The 18,538-nt window shown below is 41.8% G+C and overlaps 1 protein-coding gene across 2 annotated transcripts in view; it reads right to left on the reverse strand.

Moving 5' to 3' along the window:
- Positions 1-4,116: 4,116 nt before the first annotated feature.
- The window catches only part of MEGF10 (multiple EGF like domains 10), a 128,063-nt gene continuing 113,641 nt past the window's right edge, over positions 4,117-18,538 (reverse strand). The window contains exons 22-25 of one of the 2 annotated variants that reach the window (XM_056537300.1): positions 15,749-15,872; positions 13,216-13,422; positions 12,189-12,217; positions 9,346-9,498 (exon numbers count right to left, since the gene is read on the reverse strand). In XM_056537300.1, coding sequence (XP_056393275.1) covers positions 9,487-9,498; positions 12,189-12,217; positions 13,216-13,422; positions 15,749-15,872 — 372 coding nt within the window. In that variant the 3' untranslated portion in view covers positions 9,346-9,486. Of the gene's footprint in view, positions 9,499-12,188; positions 12,218-13,215; positions 13,423-15,748; positions 15,873-18,538 lie in introns of both variants that reach the window. The other variant, XM_056537299.1, reaches the window with a different exon arrangement.

Below are 18,538 nucleotides of genomic sequence, written 5' to 3' on the forward strand. Positions count from 1 at the left end.
TCTTCTGCTGAGCCCCAGATCTACGAAGCGGGGCAGAGTGGGATCTATCCAGGTCACTATGATACACAAAGTTAAAATCCCCAGCCCAAATCAGCCAGTCGTAGGTCAGGGTCTCCAACTCAGAACACAATTTAGTGAAAAAAGAGATAGGGGCGTCAGTGGGAGCATAAGAGTTAAATCAAAGTGTTTTATCATACAGCAATCCTATTAAGATAACATAACGGCTATCAGGATCCACAATCGAATGTGCTACAGTGTATGGGAAAGCGTCGTGCAATAACGTCACAACCCCCCTACTTTTGGACGCATATGTGGACATATAATAACGGTGGTATGATTTATGAAGAAACTTGGGGTGAGAGGATGGGGTAAAATGGGACTCCTGCAAGCAAAGTATATCCGGATGCAGCCTAGTATATTCCCTAAATGCCTTGTTACGTTTGTGAGGGGAGTTAAAGCCCCTCACATTGTGAGACACTAGCTTACACATAGGAACATAACACACGATGCTAGATAACACGTAATCAGGAGGGGAGCAAGCGGCAGGGGCAAATAATACAATACCAGTCCAGATAGTACATCAAGAGTCCATGTCAAGGATCTGACCATCAGCAAGGACCTACAACATAAAACAGCACACAAAAAAAAAGACAAACATGTCATACAAAAACCAAAACACAACAAACAGTCCTGGAAAGGAAAGACAGGTCGGAGTCGTCCGAAACCCATCATACTTCCTAGTCCCATGTCCGGGTTGTGAGGGCGCACTACTCCGGTCTGTGCACCGCCCAGTATAACAAGTCCTCGGGTCCCAGCCGGAACGAGGTATGGGAAAGTCAGTCCCGCATTAATGCAAAAGTTACCTGAGCCATGTGAATGAAAACAAATAAAAAAAATAATTCACAGGATCAGCATGAGGCAACAGTGAATCCCCGGAGAGAGGCTAGTAGACTAGCCACCAGGGCCTCGGTCAAACAGTCAGGCAGGCTTCTTCGAGTTATCCTGACGGGCAACGGTGGTCCATGTACGCTGTGGACGTCTCTTCCTCTGTGGCTGTGGCGGCAAATCCACCGGCTGGATATTTTCAGATTTTAGAGCATCCAAGGCCTCTTTTATAGAGCGGACAAAATGGGTACGTCCATTAAGTCGAAAAGACAAGGAAAAGGGGAATCCCCATCTGTACTTAACTTGATGCTGGGTTAGTCCCTGCGCCGGGCCAAGGTAGAGGGTGCTAAATCTGAGTATAGCCGAGCTGTAGGGGGCATGCCCGGCAGAGTAGGCAGGTCACGGGCTGCAAGCAAAAGAACATCCCGTATCTCCGGATAGTGCAATTTCAATATAACATCTCTCGGGAGTTCTGCGTTCTTGGGCTTAGCGAGGGCCCTGTGGATCCTATCAAACCTCAGCATCTCAGGTTCTAATTGGGGAGCCAACTCAAAAAAAAGGGCGGTAAGTACCTTAGTCAGGTCAGTAATCGATTCCGGCAGTCCCCGCAGTCTCAGGTTCGCCCTACGCGACCTATTCTCGACCTCCAGCTTAAATTCAATGGCCGCCATCTTACTTGCCTGCTCATCAATGTCCTGTCTATCCGACTTCACCGCGTCTGCCAAGTCATCGATTTTGGATTCATTATCGGCCACCCTCTGAGTAAGTTCCTGAATTTGCGAGGAAAAAGTAGCCACAGCTTGCGATAACTCGTTGCGGAACAGGGTCTGTATGTTTCGGAACATGGCAGCAGGGGTAAGATCTTCAGGCTGTGAGAGTTCGTCGTCAGACTGATCCTCCGGCGGGAGGGAGCTGGCGGCGGCCATCTTGGATTTAGCCCCGGCCCTGAAGAGATCCGGAATTGACTGTGAAAGTCCCTGAGAAGCCGCCTGAAGTCGTCTCCTGGAGGAGCGGGGAGTAGTCATAGTATCTCCGGCGGGTGTTCCCGTGCTAAGGAGCCGTGTGTCGGCGCTGAGATCGGCGGTATAAGCACAGCCGGCACGGAGCTCACATGAGGTGCGTCTGTCTCAGTGAGCCGCGCGCATGCGTCCCACACTACGTTTCTTAAGATACGGGACCGTATACGGCTGAGGAGAGGGGGGCGGAGAGTCGGGGTCGGGGCAACCGCACGCTGCCATATGCGGTCCTGTATCTAATGTATTTCAATGAGCGACCGGAGTGAAATGCTGCCTCCGGTCGGCTCCATTTTGGCCCGTATACGGTTTCCCGACCGGACCTACAAACGTAGTCAACAGCGTTTTTAGGTCCGGTCGGGAAACTGTATATGGGCCAAAACGGAGCCGACCGGAGGCAGCGTTTCACTCAGGTCGCTCATTGAAAGACATTAGATACGGGACCGCATATGGCAGCGTGCGGTTGCCCCACCCCCGACTCTCTGCCTCTCTCTCCCCAGCCGTATACGGTCCCGTATCTTAAGAAACGTAGTGTGCATGCACCCTTACACTGAAGTTTTAAAGATTGTAAACAACACTACTTTATGAAAAAGCCTGAGAATGTTACTGTTGTATATTAAAAAGTTGTAAAATCAACACTAAGGGTATGTTCACACTACGGAATTCCGCGAGTGGAATTCCGCAGTGTGAACTTAACATTAGTGTGAACTTAACATTAGTGTGAATGTGTCTCCGTGTGGTGGCAGCAAAAGGGAGACTGGTCAGGGATGAGGGAAAGCTGAATTGAGCAAAGTAAAGAGACATTCTTGATAAAAATCTGATCCAGAGTGCTCTAGACCTCAGACTGGGCTGAAAGTTCACCTTTCAATAAGACCGTGACCCAAAGCACACAGCCAAGATTACACAAATAGTTTAGGGATAACTCTATGAATGTCCCGGAGTGACCCAGCCAGAACCCTCACTTGAACCCAATCGATCATCTTTGGAGAGACCTGAAAATAGCTGTCCTCTGATGGTCTCCATCCAACCTGACAGAGCTAGAAAGGTCTGCAGAGAAGAATGGCAGAATATCCCCAAATCCAGGTGTGCAATCCTTGTGGCATTATACATAAGAAGTCTGGAGGTTGTATTTGCTGTAGAGTGCTTCAACTGAGTAAAGGGTTTGGAAATTAAAGGGTTTAGTAGTGAAGAATCAAATCAGTCCTATTGTTCAAACCATAAGGATAAATACTATTAAACAGGTAAATCCACATCGCTTCCCTATTGTGGAGGTGTCTAATGGTATCACCTCCTCTTTTGCTTGGTATCATTTTTTCTAAAGCACAGAATTTAAAGCTGGAAACATCACCACTGTGATCCGTAAAACAATGTTTTGATACATTAGATATACCACCACTGAGGGGACCACTAGAATGACGAATGTGTTCTTGAATACGTTTTTTTAGTGAACGTTTTGTACTACCAATATAGGTAAGAGAGCAAACAGAACACTCAATTTTTTATATATAACTAGTTTTGAGTTGCAATTAATGAAACTATCGATTCAATGTTTTTATTATCGACTGTGCCCTCAATGGTGGTACATCTAATTGGCATATTTAAAAACTACACATCTCGCTTCCGAGCATTTAATCCGAGCATTTAAAAATACCTTTTAGTTTTGAGCCATGTATTGTGAGTATCACAATCAACCACTATACTAGGTGATAAAGAGTTAGCCAGAGTAATTTACAAATCTGTTTAACTTTCTGGCACCAGTTGATTTACCTTTTTTTTTTCTTCCAGTGGAGCACCCCTTTAAGCATGGAGAGGATTATTGAGCAATACTGAGCAGTGAAAGCTGTGAATCGGCACTGAGGTGAGATATAACAATGACTTGAGAGTTCAGCCCTGTCTCTTTGTGTGTCTCTCTCTGCAGTTCCCTCCTCTCCCTTCTCTATAAATTTCAGCTTTTCACAATAAATGTGTTTCGGAGGGAGAGGGGGGCAGGGAAGGAGTCTGATAAGTGAAAAAATGCATTTTTTCCTAATAATAATAATGATAAAAATACAGAATGTCTTACATTTGTGTGTTCTATTCATAAATGCAAAGATTGTTGAAAGGTATTTGATCATTTAAGTGTAAAAATATTTTATGTGCTATAATGTAACAATAGCTGATGTTTCATGACCAAAGCCAATTGTGGGGATAAAAGACATCTAATTCATGATGCATCATATTCTGTTTTAATAATATAGTTTTTATTGTGGAAGAAATACAAAAATATCTTAATAAAGACTTGAATTTTTTTGTTTTTCTTTTTTTTTCTTTTTTCGACTGGACCATTAAAAGAACAGGGTACCACACTTCCTCAAACCGGCTGAAGTACAGTGTCCTCCATCTTGTAACACAAAAATTGTGTATTTACACAATAAGCTAATACCATAAAACACACTTATACAACAACATATTTCCACATTACTATACAATAAGATTACAGGTATGGCTTTACTGCATCCTCATTTTGAAGGTTACTTGATCTATAAGACAAGGATGCACACTTTTTAAGGCTTGCAGTATGACATAGATTACATCTTTTCTATTGCTGCAAAATAGGCCACCTTCCTTGTACAGTGGTGTTCCGCCTATTTATTTAATCTTGAGCAGCAAGCCCTAGTGGACCTTTATTCTGAGACCCCAAATATTATATCCTAGACATGTATTGTATCAGTGTCACCTTGTTCTAACTTAGCATAATATACTTGTTGAGGCCGATAGACCCGATAGAATTTTATGTCTTACAACTGACGGACCTCAAAAGAGAGTTAGTTACATTGTTACAAAACAGATACTTAACCAAAGATTGTGTTTCTCTACCTTTGAACATGTTTTTAGAAATGTTATAATAGATTGGTGAAACATGAAAGTAATTCATTTTTAGCTACTTTTCCCTATATTGTATTTTTAAAGGGGTTGTCTGGCTGGAAAAACACTTATTTAAATGGGCACTGTCACCAACTTTATTTTTTGATATGTTGTAGTACTTATGTACTACAACATATCTCTAATATACTTTTATTATAATTTTTTTTCATTAAAAAGGTTTAATTTACATTTAAAAACCGGCTACTGAAAAAGGACTGATTTTGGAGTGGCAATCTGTCCTTTTTCAGTTAGGCTGCACTCGCTCCCTGCCTGTCAATCAGACAGGCGGGAGCGAGCGCATTGGCTCCCCGGCCACTGGCTGGGAGGCCACTCCTCCCACACATCGCCGCCGCCTGATTGCCACCGCTGTCCTTGCACGCCCGCTGCCGGACTCTGCAGTAACTGCAAGTGTAATGAGGGAACGGGGTATGCGGGGCGGGGGGGGGGAGGAGGGAACGGGCTAGTGCCGTAGTGGGGGGGGGGGGGGTGAACAGGCTATCAAAAAAAAAATAGGATGGTGGGAGCTACCCTTTAAAGAAAAAACAGACTGGCTTTGTAAAAAAAATAAATAAATCACCACTCCCTTGCTGCTGCCATTTCCATGCTCATGGGTCCCTATGGCCGCCAACAGATCAGTGAGAACCCACTGAATGTCGGAATGTCAGTTATGGGGGACCAGTGAGGTAATGTTAGTTTTCCAAACCAGTCTGGCCTATTTAAAAACAATTTGTGTGCCACACAAGACATATCAACAAATTTATTCCATACAAAATATACAATCTTCAATTTACAGTGAAAGCAAAACAAATAATTTCAGTGGAAAAGCTTAAGTAAATGATAAAAGTATATGTGGAAAAATAACTTAAAGGAAAGCTCCAACCAAATAATCATTTTATCTCTGGATAGAGATAAAGAAGATGAATATTATTATTGTTGATTAGCAAAATGTGGCTGCTTTATTCTAAAAATCTTATCACACCTGCCTACAGGTAGTATAGTATGTGGTATTGCATCTCAGGCCGATTCAATAAAATGGAGCAGTACTGCTGTACAGACACAACTCATGGACAGATGAGAAGAAAGCAGGCTTAAGAGAAGAGAAATTATTCTAATTCTCTACTACTTTTGTTTGTCCTATTTAACCTGCTCAAAAGAATATCAAATGGGATCAGAAATATGTGTACAAAATCTCTCTTCTACAAACTTTATAGACGGAAAAGTAGACTGGCATACCTGGAATCCGTTGGAACAATAAATGCAACATGGAAATTATTATTTTTATTTTATCAAAGATCTGATCAATTATAACACCAAGATAGACCCACCTTTTACATTCTGACCTGGATAGTGTTAGATCAAGACTACAGAAAGGACAAGAGCCATAAAAAGTTGGCTTTAAGGTTTGGACATGCAAGGATTTGTAGGATAGACTCATTAAAATTCTTTACCTATATACAGGAAAATTTTGGATTTTAATCACTATTCCTAATTCTCTTGTTAGTGACTGATTACTACAGAAATCAGTTCTAAATAAATTATAAGCCATTGTTGGCCTAGAGCATTGTGTCTCCCAACTAAAGATGGTCCTACACATTAGAGAAACCTTACTCAAACCCGCTGATTTTGATAGATCACACAACTACCTGTGTATAGTGGTGTCCTGAGACTCCCTGGAACGCAGATATTGGGAGAAATAAGGATTCTTTGTTTTAACAGGTTATAAGCCAAGGACAAATGTGTCTGACAGCAGTCACTGAGAACATATGCACTCTCAGCCAAGCATGCATGTATATGGGGGAGTTTGGAGTTATAGCTGTCAGCAGAATAAACTATTAAATGGCCACTGTCACCAACTTTATTTTTTGATATGTTGTAGTACTTATGTACTACAACCTATCTCTAATATACTTTTATTATATTTTTTTTTTCATTAAAAAGGTTTAATTTACATTTAAAAACCGGCCACTGAAAAAGGACTGATTTTGGAGTGGCAATCAGTCCTTTTTCAGTTAGGCTGCACTCGCTCCCTGCCTGTCAATCAGACAGGTGGGAGCGAGCGCATTGGCTCCCCGGCCACTGGCTGGGAGGCCACTCCTCCCGCACATCGCCGCCGCCGCTGTCCCTGCACGCCCGCTGCCGGACTCTGCAGTAACTGCAAGTGTAATGAGGGAACGGGGTATGCAGGGTGGGGGGGGGGAGGAGTGAATGGGCTAGTGCCGTAGCGGGTGGGGGGGAATGGGCTAGCAAAAAAAAAAAAAATAGGATGGTGGGAGCTACCCTTTAATAGTATAGGGTGCATGGTCACTTTTAGCATAGATAACAGAAAAGAATAGCAATGGTAATAGCAAAATGAAATTACATAAACTGTACTCAATCAATATCATCTTAAAAGTGTAGGCACGATAGTCTCAAGATTGCTGGAGATGCCTTAGAAATTTGGGATTGTCCTCAACTCTTTTTAATACACCACTTTTATACATATCCTCCAAGCACAAAACATAGAAAATATTAATGGTAACAGTCGGCTTGCCCCAATTTTAACCAACCTGTAAGAGTCACAGAAAAAAAGAAAAACAGTAGCACCAAGACTTCAATCCTAAAATACATCTTTAAATTGTATTTATATGACATTATAGGTGTTTTTTTAGTTGGCTGGACAATCTACTCCCCCTTCCTCTCGCCATTAAGTCGTATAATAATGTATTTGCATACAAACTAAACCATAGAATACACATTTTTGTATTGAAAATTAGAGAACAAGTAAAAAAAAAAATTTAAAAAGCTATGCAAAAGACCAGCTTAAGCATAAAGCATAAAATCTAATTTCACTATAAAAGAAGAACATAAAATAGAAGTTACCTTAAGTATGCACAGGCATTGAGTTTCTTAGCATAAAAGTAAACTAAACATGGCACTGTAAATATTAGCTATAATACAACACATATCATCTTAAAAAAACAAAACAAAAATACAAACAAACTAAGATTAATAACACTGGTCTTGTACAACACTCTGCAAGTTCACTACACAACCACAGGAAAAATTACTGGAAAGAGTTGCTGATATGCACCTTGCATAATGAAATAAAATGTCATCTGAATATGCGCAGAAGCATGTGGCATTTCAAATCATTTTAGGAGTCCTAAAGGTTAATGGCAAAACAGAATGTGTTATAGGTAACTAGGTTTCTCCTTAGAACCTATTAGCTTGATTCCATTGTAGAAACTCCAGTCAGTCCATATAGTCAGCATCCTGTTCCTGACGCCGGGAAATTTTAGATTCCTACTCATGTCCCAGAAATCTATTTTGTGCAGTTATCTGCCCATCTTTTACAGTGTTATATTTACCCAGCAATTACCAAGAATGGAAGCTGCAATTTTGTGGGTTCTGAATCCTTGTCGACAAAATTACTTCCTGAAAGATAATCCGTATGTCATTTGACATTACTCTGTTTACCCTATTTAAATAAACAATATGTTTATTTGCAAAGGTCATTGAATATGCTAAGTAGTAAAAGGGGTTTTCTGGGCTTTTTTTTTATTCACCCGGTGACATCCATTCCACATGACTTTGCCTAGAACTGCAGCTACGTTCATTTGTTCCCGACATCCGGCAGATAGGTGGGGTACCCAGCGGTCAGACCCTTAACTATCATAAATGTAATCACACCTCGTATCTACCATAGTATGTGGGCAATGCCCTTGTGAAGGGTTGGATAGATTGAGAATGCTTGAACATTGTACATGATTAACTTTTTAAAATTTAGAGTAAGAACTAAGTGAAGCCAACATATGACTATTTGGTTATAGCCATATTTCAATGTATCCAGAAACTTTTTACCCATTTTAGTCTTGTTAAACAGAAGCTTCAAGTCTGATTTGTGAAAGGATTACCAAAATAAGTATAAATAAAGCCCACATTGTATCTACCACACATTAATAAAATGTTGTAGACATCTCCTTGTGTTTATACACAAACACATCCATACGCTGAATAAACTAACATTAACATTTGATGTAGTGGTATAACTTGTGGTCTCCAACTTTCCATTCATATTTGTGTTGTACCCATACAACGTCTCTAACATACTAATACACAGTACTACAGACACTCAAATGACTTGTATGACACAGCCAGGTCAGTGCAAATCAAAGAACAATCTCTAAAAAATGTATTGTTGCCATCAGGAAATTAGGACTGAGCAATAAAGATCCTTGGAATCAGAGCCCTCCAGTTTGTGCATGAAATGAGTTATTAGTGGTATGTATTTCAAAGACTGGAAATATTGTCTACTGTTATACAGCATATTGGTGAGCTTCACAAACAGCCCTTGTGTATCATCAAGGCAGCATCACTACTTCATCCATCTGGTCTTTAAGGTTGTCCTTTGCTTGGCAAACAATGTTTCCAGCTTTGCTGGCGTAGTCATTTAATACCAAGGACAGTAGTCTCACTTGATGTCAGTCTAGTGAAGTGAAGCATACAGTTCAGCAGGAGTCAGCCTTCGTATGCCGGGGTTTGACTGATTGCTACTATCATTCATTGGTTGCCTCATTCTTAGTCGATGAAGTGCTGTCCCGGACAGGAAGAAGGTCATAGTGACAAGGAATGTGACTGTTCTTTGGAAGGTCATAGAGATCTTGGCTGGCTTTACTGTTGCTGTTGAATCCTCCTTGGGCAAGACTCACAGTGGGTTCTAAGGAGAAAAAAAAAATATTAAGTGTGGTCATCAATTAATCTGCAAGACTAATCTACGTAGGAAATATTCCAGGTTTGTCCATATTTCTTTATGAGACCCATATAGGGGTTTATTATCATAACAAAGCAATTTACATTTTAAATATTTTAACCTTGGAAATGCAGTCATTTTTAAGCGTATTATGCTTGGAGATTCTTCTTTTCACTAAATGTAAATGTATTTGAAAATGTACATCAAATACTGTATTATTATTGGTTTTTAATGGTTGGTCTATCTTTCTGACTACCAACACCCCTGTCAATCAGCAGTTTGATGGGTTGCAGTCACCATAGTGATAGTTGGGCTGATTTAAAGTGTAGCTGTCGCTGAAAAAACTTTTATATTGTCACGATGCCGGCTGGCAGGAGGTGGATCCTCTGTGCCAGAGAGGGATTGGCGTGGACCGTGCTAGTGGACCGGTTCTAAGTCACTACTGGTTTTCACCAGAGCCCGCCGCAAAGCGGGATGGACTTGCTGCGGCGGTAGTGACCAGGTCGTATCCACTAGCAACGGCTCAACCTCTCTGGCTGCTGAAGATAGGCGCGGTACAAGGGAGTAGACAGAAGCAAGGTCGGACGTAGCAGAAGGTCGGGGGCAGGCGGCAAGGTTCGTAGTCAGGGTGGATAGCAGAAGTTCTGGTACACAGGCTTTGGACACACAAAACGCTTTCACTAGGCACAAGGCAACAAGATCCGGCAAGGGAGTGCATGGGAGGAGGTCAGATAAAGGCAGGGAGCAGATGGAAGCCAATTAAGCTAATTGGGCCAGGCACCAATCATTGGTGCACCGGCCCTTTAAGTCTCAGGGAGCTGGCGCGCGCGCGCCCTAGAGAGTGGAGCCGCGCGCGCCAGCACATGACAGCAGGGGACGGGAACGGGTAAGTGACCTGGGATGCGATTCGCGAGCGGGCGCGTCCCGCTGTGCGAATCGCATCCCCGACGGCCATGACAGTGCAGCGCTCCCGGTCAGCGGGACCGACCGGGGCGCTGCGGAGAGAGAGACGCCGTACGCGCTCCGGGGAGGAGCGGGGACCCGGAGCGCTAGGCGTAACATATATAATGTAGATAATACCATTATATGTATACTTGTAGTATACAGTGGTTAAAAATGTGAATATTTTTGGGTGGATAAAAGGCTGTCCCTGCAGCTATTGCCTGTGTGTCTCTGTGAGGAGTCGAAATACAGGAAGTGAGGGCCGGACAAGTAGGGCTCTGTGCAGGCTCCTGGCTTGTCAATTATCCTGATTTGTGAGCTGGGACCATGTCACAGAGCCTCAGTGCACAGAGCCCTGCTTGTCCTCACTACACAGACCCCTACTGATCCATTCACACTTCCCGTATTTGGTCTCCTCACAGAGACACACAAACAATAGCTGTAGGGACACATATATACACACATTTTTTAACCAATATATATTACAAATATATACATATATAATGGTATTATCTAAATTATATAAAAAAAAATTGTTATTGACAGGTACACATAAAAGGGGTACTCCACCCCTAGACATCTTATCCCCTATCCAAAGGATAGAGGATAAGATGTCTGATCGCAGGGGTCCCATCACTGGGGACCCATGCGATCTCAGCTGCGCATTCCCAGACATCCGGTGCACAGAGTGAACTTTGTTCCATGTCTGATGACTGGCGATGCAGGGCGGAGGCTCGTGACGTCATGGCCATGCCCCGCTCGTGATGTCACGGCCACGTCCCCTCAATGCAAATCTATGGGAGGGCGCATGATGGCCGTCAAGCCCCTCCCTTAGACTTGCATTGAGAATGGCCGTGACCTCACGAGCAGGGCACGGCCGTGAGGTCACGAGCCTCCGGCGCTGCACCTAAAGCTCAAAAAGAATGCCGGGTGCAGCAGGAAGATCGCGGGGGTCACCAGTGGCGGGACCCCCATCATCAGACATCTTATCCCCTATCCTATCCTAGGGGATAAGATGTCTAGGGGCGGAGTACCCTTTTAAGTGAACAGGGCAATGCTGCAGTATCCTGTCTCACCACTACTAAAAGTAAGGCAATTGCATGGAGGAGCAGAAGAGGCTGCAGCTGTTGCAAGCATGGATATCACTGTCCCTTCAAAAAAGCTGGACAACGCTGGACCCCTAATCCAATAATGGTGTTAGTGATGTTTGCCCATATGTTACCTCTTAATAAAATCATTTTAATAATTTCAGTTTTAAGCTAATGAAAAGACATTTTTCACTAAGTAAATTAGGAGGAGAACTAAAGGTCTAACCAGTCAAAAAAAAAAAAAAAAAAAAAAAAAAAAAGCTTTATTCAACATTGATGAACACTGTCAGCTAATAATCACTGGTCATGTATTTCCATGGGATATAGGCAAAACTGTGCTTTAATTCTCAGTATCTGAATGGTAAATGCGTTATGCAGTATGTGGAAAAAAGTATAATGTGTGGCTAAATTAAAATGATATACTCTTACATCAAATAAGTGGTCATCTTACATGTTGAATTTTTTAAAAATTAGGAGTAATGCAAGAGAGGTTCACCCCTTGCCCTAATAATGTGTTTTATCTGTAATATAAAATGTAGATCAAAGAAGATAACAACAAGCATGATAAAAACACATTCCAGATAATGATACATGCACACTGAGAAGTGTCATCCAAAAGTGCCTTACCATTTTAGGTGGCCTTGAAAAATAATGTGCTGCAATAAAAAGCAACAATAATGTAACTATCTAAAATAATTGCTGGCCTCCTTTCCCTAAAACACTCATCTATTGTATTTCACAGCAAACATTCTGCTGGGTAAGATAAAGATCCCTAGGAGCATTATATTCGAATGTTAATGGTTGTATGAAAAGCACCAAATCCATGCGACTCCATGAATATAGAGCTGTACAAATATGTAAAATTCAGGATGTAGGTAACAGATCAGTTGTCTCATTACAAAGACACAGCCAAAAGGGTTATTTGGACTATTTGGGGGACATGTATCAAAGATTTTACCCCTGTTTTGTGTGTATTTTTTTGCGCAAAATTTTGCGCAAGACCTTTTTTGTCCTCCAGATGTGGCTGAATCAGGGTACCTTGGAGTGACATCTATAGTACACATGGTTTTATTAACTGCGTACTTTTTTTTTTTACACCAAAAATTTTGCCACAAGAGCTGTTTTTTTGTGTGCAAATATAAGCCATCTTGGACTTAACGTAGCAAGATGCTCTAAATCATCGATTCTATTTTCCAAAGAGTGGATTGAGGAGATCACTATATTTACCCGCAATTTATGAAGCTCATTGCGCTTGATTGATAAATTTAGCGCTTCTGCGCATAATTTAGAATTCGGGAAAAGGGGTAAACTGCTTCTACCATACACAAATAATGATACATGTCCCCCTTTGAGTGTATATGGGAGACACAAGTGCCCACTGGCCTATATCCTAGTACTGCATATATTTTGTGGGGATAGAATAAAAAGATATTTGTTGTTGTATACCCTGCGGTAATTTCTAGATAAGAAAGCCATTTTTTTTTTTTTACAGTTATTGATTGGAGTCCAACAATTAATGGGGACATGACCTATTTATCCATAGGGACACTGTCTCTTCAGAGAAGTAATACATTATTATACAGTATTCATTTTTTTGTTTTTTTGTTTCTTCCATGTGAAGGGAAATAAATTTAGGAACTGAAGAAACACTTACCGACTTCATACACATTTTTAGTGGCCAGACTGGTATTACTTATCTCTGCATAGGCAGAGTCTCTGCGTGCTGGTGACTTCATCTCCACGTATCCACACTCGGTGTGTTTTGGTAGAAGAACTGGCGGATCCTTGATGGTTGCATATGGATTTTCAGTACTGCTCAATGAACAGCTGCTAATGCTATATGCAGAACTCTTCAAAAGACCTGGGAAAAATAGAAATCACAAAGGCATGGAGGAGTATGCTTGATAAATAGTGTCTTATACTGTAATAGTATAGTTTACTTTTAATGGATGTGCTAATGGCCTAAAATGTCATTCGGAGGACACATACAACATTCCATAGGGTAATTCACACAAATATATGAGATTCAAATGAGATTTCAAAATTTTAGACTATTAACAAGCTTAATAGTCTCATGAATAAAACCTGAATATTAAAGCATTACTGACATTAAAAACAACTTTTGACATGATGCGTAGAAATGTCAAAAGTTGAGATTGCATCGGTTTTAACTCATGAGATCGGCTACAATTGAGAGTTAAAGCCGGATGAAGTGCGCGGGATCACGTGCCTCACTTCAACGGCTATCAATAACATCAAACTAACGCAAATGTAGTAAGGGTGCCCATGCAGGAAGCAGTTGCAACACAGTACCGTATTTTTTGCCCTATAGGACGCACTGGCATATAAGACGCACCCAATTTTAAAGGTGCAAAATCTAGAAAAAGAAAAGATTCTGAACCCAACAGTGATCTTCAACCTGCGGACCTCCAGATGTTGCAAAACTACAACTCCCAGCATGCCCGGACAGCCAACGGCTGGAGGTCCGCAGGTTGAAGACCACTGGTATAGGAGGTAATACACACGTGTCCCGGCCACTCCAGACCCGTCACCGCTGCCCTGGATGTCGCTCCATCGCTGTTGCCGCGTCCCCGACGCTCCGGACGTCTTCTGCACTGGTATCCACGCTCTCCGTCGCTGTCATCATGTTGCTGTGCACGCCGCTCCTATTGGATGATGGGACGGCGTGCGCGACGACGTGATGACGTCGAAGGAGAGTGCCGGCCATGCAGGGGATCCCGGCACGGAGCAGACACTGAGGAGGCAGGTAAGGTCCCTCCCAGTGTCCTGTAAGCTGTTCGGGATTCCACGATTTCACCGCAGTGGTCCCGAACAGCCCGACTGAGCAGCCGGGTTAGTGTCACTTTCGCTTCAGATGCGGCGGTCAGCTTTGATCGCCGCTTCTGAAGGGTTAATACAGGGCATCATCGCGATCGGTGATGTCCTGTATTAGCCGCGGGTCCCGGCCATTGGTGGCCGCAGGGACAGACCCTATAGGTGTGTATTCGCTGTATAAGACGCACCAACTTTCCTCCCCTCAGTTTTGGGGATGAAAAAGTGCGTCTTATACGGCGAAAAATACGGTAATTGTTGCACAGAGAACCGCATGGCAAAAGTTGCACATGGCTTACTGCTGATGCTTTGGTTTCACTAAAATAACAGGTAAAGCACATGGCTTTTTTATGCTGTTCATGTATACTTCACGGTTCTTGACCATGCAGTAAATACCTCAGCATAACTGCTATATGCACGAGTACCCTTAACAAAATCCTAATACTTGTAATAGGTCTGATAGCTGAGCTCTATACTGTTCTGTTTGCTGGGTCCTAGTGTCTGCAGTAGATATATTTAGGAAACAATAGTCATCTGATTAATAGTAAGCATGCAGAAGTCAAAACAGATAAAGAGGCAAAACTATATATATTTTTTGTGTATTCTGCAGTTACTAGGTTTTCTACTTGTAGAAAAGAGGTACTCTGCAGTTGACCTATCTATGGAAAGCATTTAAAACAAATAATGTTGTGTCTTGGTTCTTATACACAAGTGCATGAGGGAAGCGGCAGTCCTTGTGCCTCTCTAGTGCGGTGCCAGTGAAGTGACCTCCTTCTCCAACACAATTCCTTCGGGTCATATCTGCAGTAAAGCCCTACCAGTGTGTGTTTTCTCTTTGTGATTTCTGAAGTCACATGACCCAACAGTTTCATTGAATCTGCTCACCTTCTTTCAACTCTAAATTTCAAAGCCTGAGGGAAGTTAAAGGGGTACTCCAGTGGAAAAATAGATTTTCAAAACTGGTGCCAGAACGTTACACAGATTTGTAAGTTACTTCTATTCAAAAATCTTAATCCTTCCAGTACTTATCAGCTGCTGTATGCTCCACAGAAAGTTCTTTTCTTTTTGAATTTATTTTCTGTCTGACTTCAGTGCTCTCTGCTGACACCTCTGTCCATGTCAGGAACTGTCCAGTGCAGGAGCAAATCCCCATAGCAAACTGCTGCTCTGGACAGACAGCACTATGGTCAGACAGAAAAGGCATTCAAAAAGAAAAGAACTTCCTGTGGAGTATACATCAGCTGATAAGTACTGGAAGGATTAAGATTTTGAAATAGTTAAATGTAACCTGTAGCCTATTTGTAAATGATCAAAATTCTATGTACATAGAGCTAATGTAAAATGCGCCTCCTTACCATGCTCAGTCAGATATCCTGCTTGCTTCCAGTCCGCAGGCAGAGTTCCTGTATAATCAATAGTATGTGATCTCTTTCCAGGATCCAAACTCTTGAGGTTTACAAAGAGCTGGCTGCTTTTAGACTAGATAAAAAAAGAAAATGCTAAATGTAATAATAGAATTGTACAATATTTTATTGCACATCAGTTGCACTACTTTACTATTACTATGTCCACAAATATAAAAGCACTGGCCCCAGGAGCTGTCATCCAAGCATTAATAGATGATGGCATCAATCAATCCCATCAATAACATCAATAAAGTGATATTTGGGTGGAAACCTACTTAGCGTTATTGCATTAGCCTGACGTACTTGTGAAGAACTAAATTAACAGACCACAGAGAAGTGTTAAATAATGAAATGGTATTATTGATTTATTGGCAGAAAAGTCCTTTGAGGATAGTCTCCTCTACTCCTATTAATATATAAATAGGCAATAATGACAGTCACAGTTATAGGTGTTGATTTGTTTAAAAATGCAAAAGGGTTATTTAGTACAAATTAATATATTTTATGTGATATATAGATGTGTATATATAGATCCAATATATGTGTATATAAATCCAATACAATAAAATACAGTGCATAGTGAAAGTATTCGGCCCCCTTGTACTTTTCAACCTTTTGCCACATTTCAGGCTTCCAACCTAAAGATATAAAACTGTAATTTTTTGTGAAGAATCAACAACAAGTGGGGCACAATCATGAAGTGGAACGAAATTTATTGGATATTTCAAACTTTTTTAACAAATAAAAAACTGAAAAATTGGGCGTGCAAAATTATTCAGCCCCCTTAAGTTAATACTTTGTAGCGCTACCTTTTGCTGCGATTACAGCTGTAAGTCGCTTGGGGTGTGTTTCTATCAGTTTTGCACATCGAGAGACTGACATTTTTGCCCATTCCTCCTTGCAAAACAGCTGGAGCTCAGTGAGGTTGGATGAAGAGCGTTTGTGAACAGCAGTTTTCAGTTCTTTCCCCAGATTCTCGATTGGATTCAGGTCTGGACTTTGACTTGGCCATTCTAACACCTGGATATGTTTATTTGTGAACCATTCCATTGTAGATTTTGCTTTATGTTTTGGATCATTGTCTTGTTGAAAGACAAATCTCCGTCCCAGTCTCAGGTCTTTTGCAGACTCCATCAGGTTTTCTTCCAGAATGGTCCTGTATTTGGCTCCATCCATCTTCCCATCAATTTTAACCATCTTCCCTGTCGAATAAAAGCAGGCCCAAACCATGATGCTGCCACCACCATGTTTGACAGTGGGGATGGTGTGTTCAGGGTGATGTTTTACGCCTCAGGCTAGAAGAATAGGATACTAAAACTGGGGTGCCAGAGTGGTCATATAAGAGGGGCTTTAGCTGGATCATCGTTCAAGAGGAAAATATGGTACAGTATTTGTAGACACAATGCTACTGTCAAGGATTTTTGGTCTGGTTAACAGCAGACATTTTGTCACAGTAGTCAGGTGGCCTCAAAGCACCTTAAGGTTACGTTCACACATACAGGATCCTGCGCAGATTTGATGCGCAGGATTTGTAACTGCTGGTTAGAAGCTGTGCTCAGTCATTCAGTCTACATTGAAATCTGCAGCAGAAAATCCTGTACATCAAATCCTGCGCATCAAATCCTGTGGATCAACTCTGTGTACGTGTGAACGTACCCTAAAGGAAAACTGTAGTGAAAATTTTTCCTTTAGCCCTGTGCCCAGGCTGCAAAAACTAAAAAAACAAACTTTAACTCACCCTCCGACGTTCCCCCATTGGGCCGATATCGGCATCCTGGTCCTCCAGTGCTGGTCTCCTTCCTGCTTCCTGGGGACACTGAGTCATACTGCGGTCAGCGTATTGTCGGCTGCAGCAATGTCCCGCTTCGGCCGGTGATTGGCTGAGCGCAGTATAACTCACCATCCATTGTTTTTAAAAACCTCACATGCAATTAATAAGAATAAATGAACACAAGTGGGGAAGATAAAGTAGAGGATTAATATAAAAGGCAATACAGTGGATCCTTAAAGGGGTACTCTGCTGCTCAGCGTTTGGAATGAACTGTTCAGAACGCTGGAGCTGGAGCCGGCATCAGGAGCTTGTGACATCATAGCCCCGCCCCCTCATGACCCCCCCCCCAAATGCTGATCAGTGGAGTACCCCTTTAAGTTACAATATTAATTGGTTCCAGGATGACCATTCGAAGTTGAAACTAATGTATTTTGAGACCAAAACTATACGGAAAGCTGGTAATTGGTTCTGAAACCCCAAAATGTTATCCAAAATAAGAAAAAGTAAGATTCAAGAAAATTAGGCAGCTTTCTACTACAGATAAAACAAGTTCATACACATAAAAGTGAGAAATTGCTGCTATTTGTTATAAAACTCTTTATAAATAGAGGCAGCAGATTCTTCAAGGTCCTGTACAGTATGCACAGCATACCCAAAAAACAAATTGAAGCCACCCTCACCTGGTGTCTATGGGGTCAGCTCATCCTGGCACAGGTAAAGGGCTTTATAGGACATGTAGTACTGCAGACAGATGCTACTAGTCCGTCAATCGGTGCATGCACTTCAGTTATATAGGCGTTTTAACAGTAAAACACCCATTCTGATTGGCTAAACCCTCCAGCCATTAAAGAGTACCTTTCATCAAACATTTTTTTGATATGTTATAGCTGATTGTATATAGAAAAACTTTCTAATAGGATTTTATAATTTTTTTTAAATACTTCCTTTTAGGTGTATTTTCATTTTGA

The sequence above is a fragment of the Hyla sarda genome, chromosome 1 (assembly GCF_029499605.1).
Source record: "Hyla sarda isolate aHylSar1 chromosome 1, aHylSar1.hap1, whole genome shotgun sequence".
Lineage (NCBI taxonomy): Eukaryota > Metazoa > Chordata > Amphibia > Anura > Hylidae > Hyla > Hyla sarda.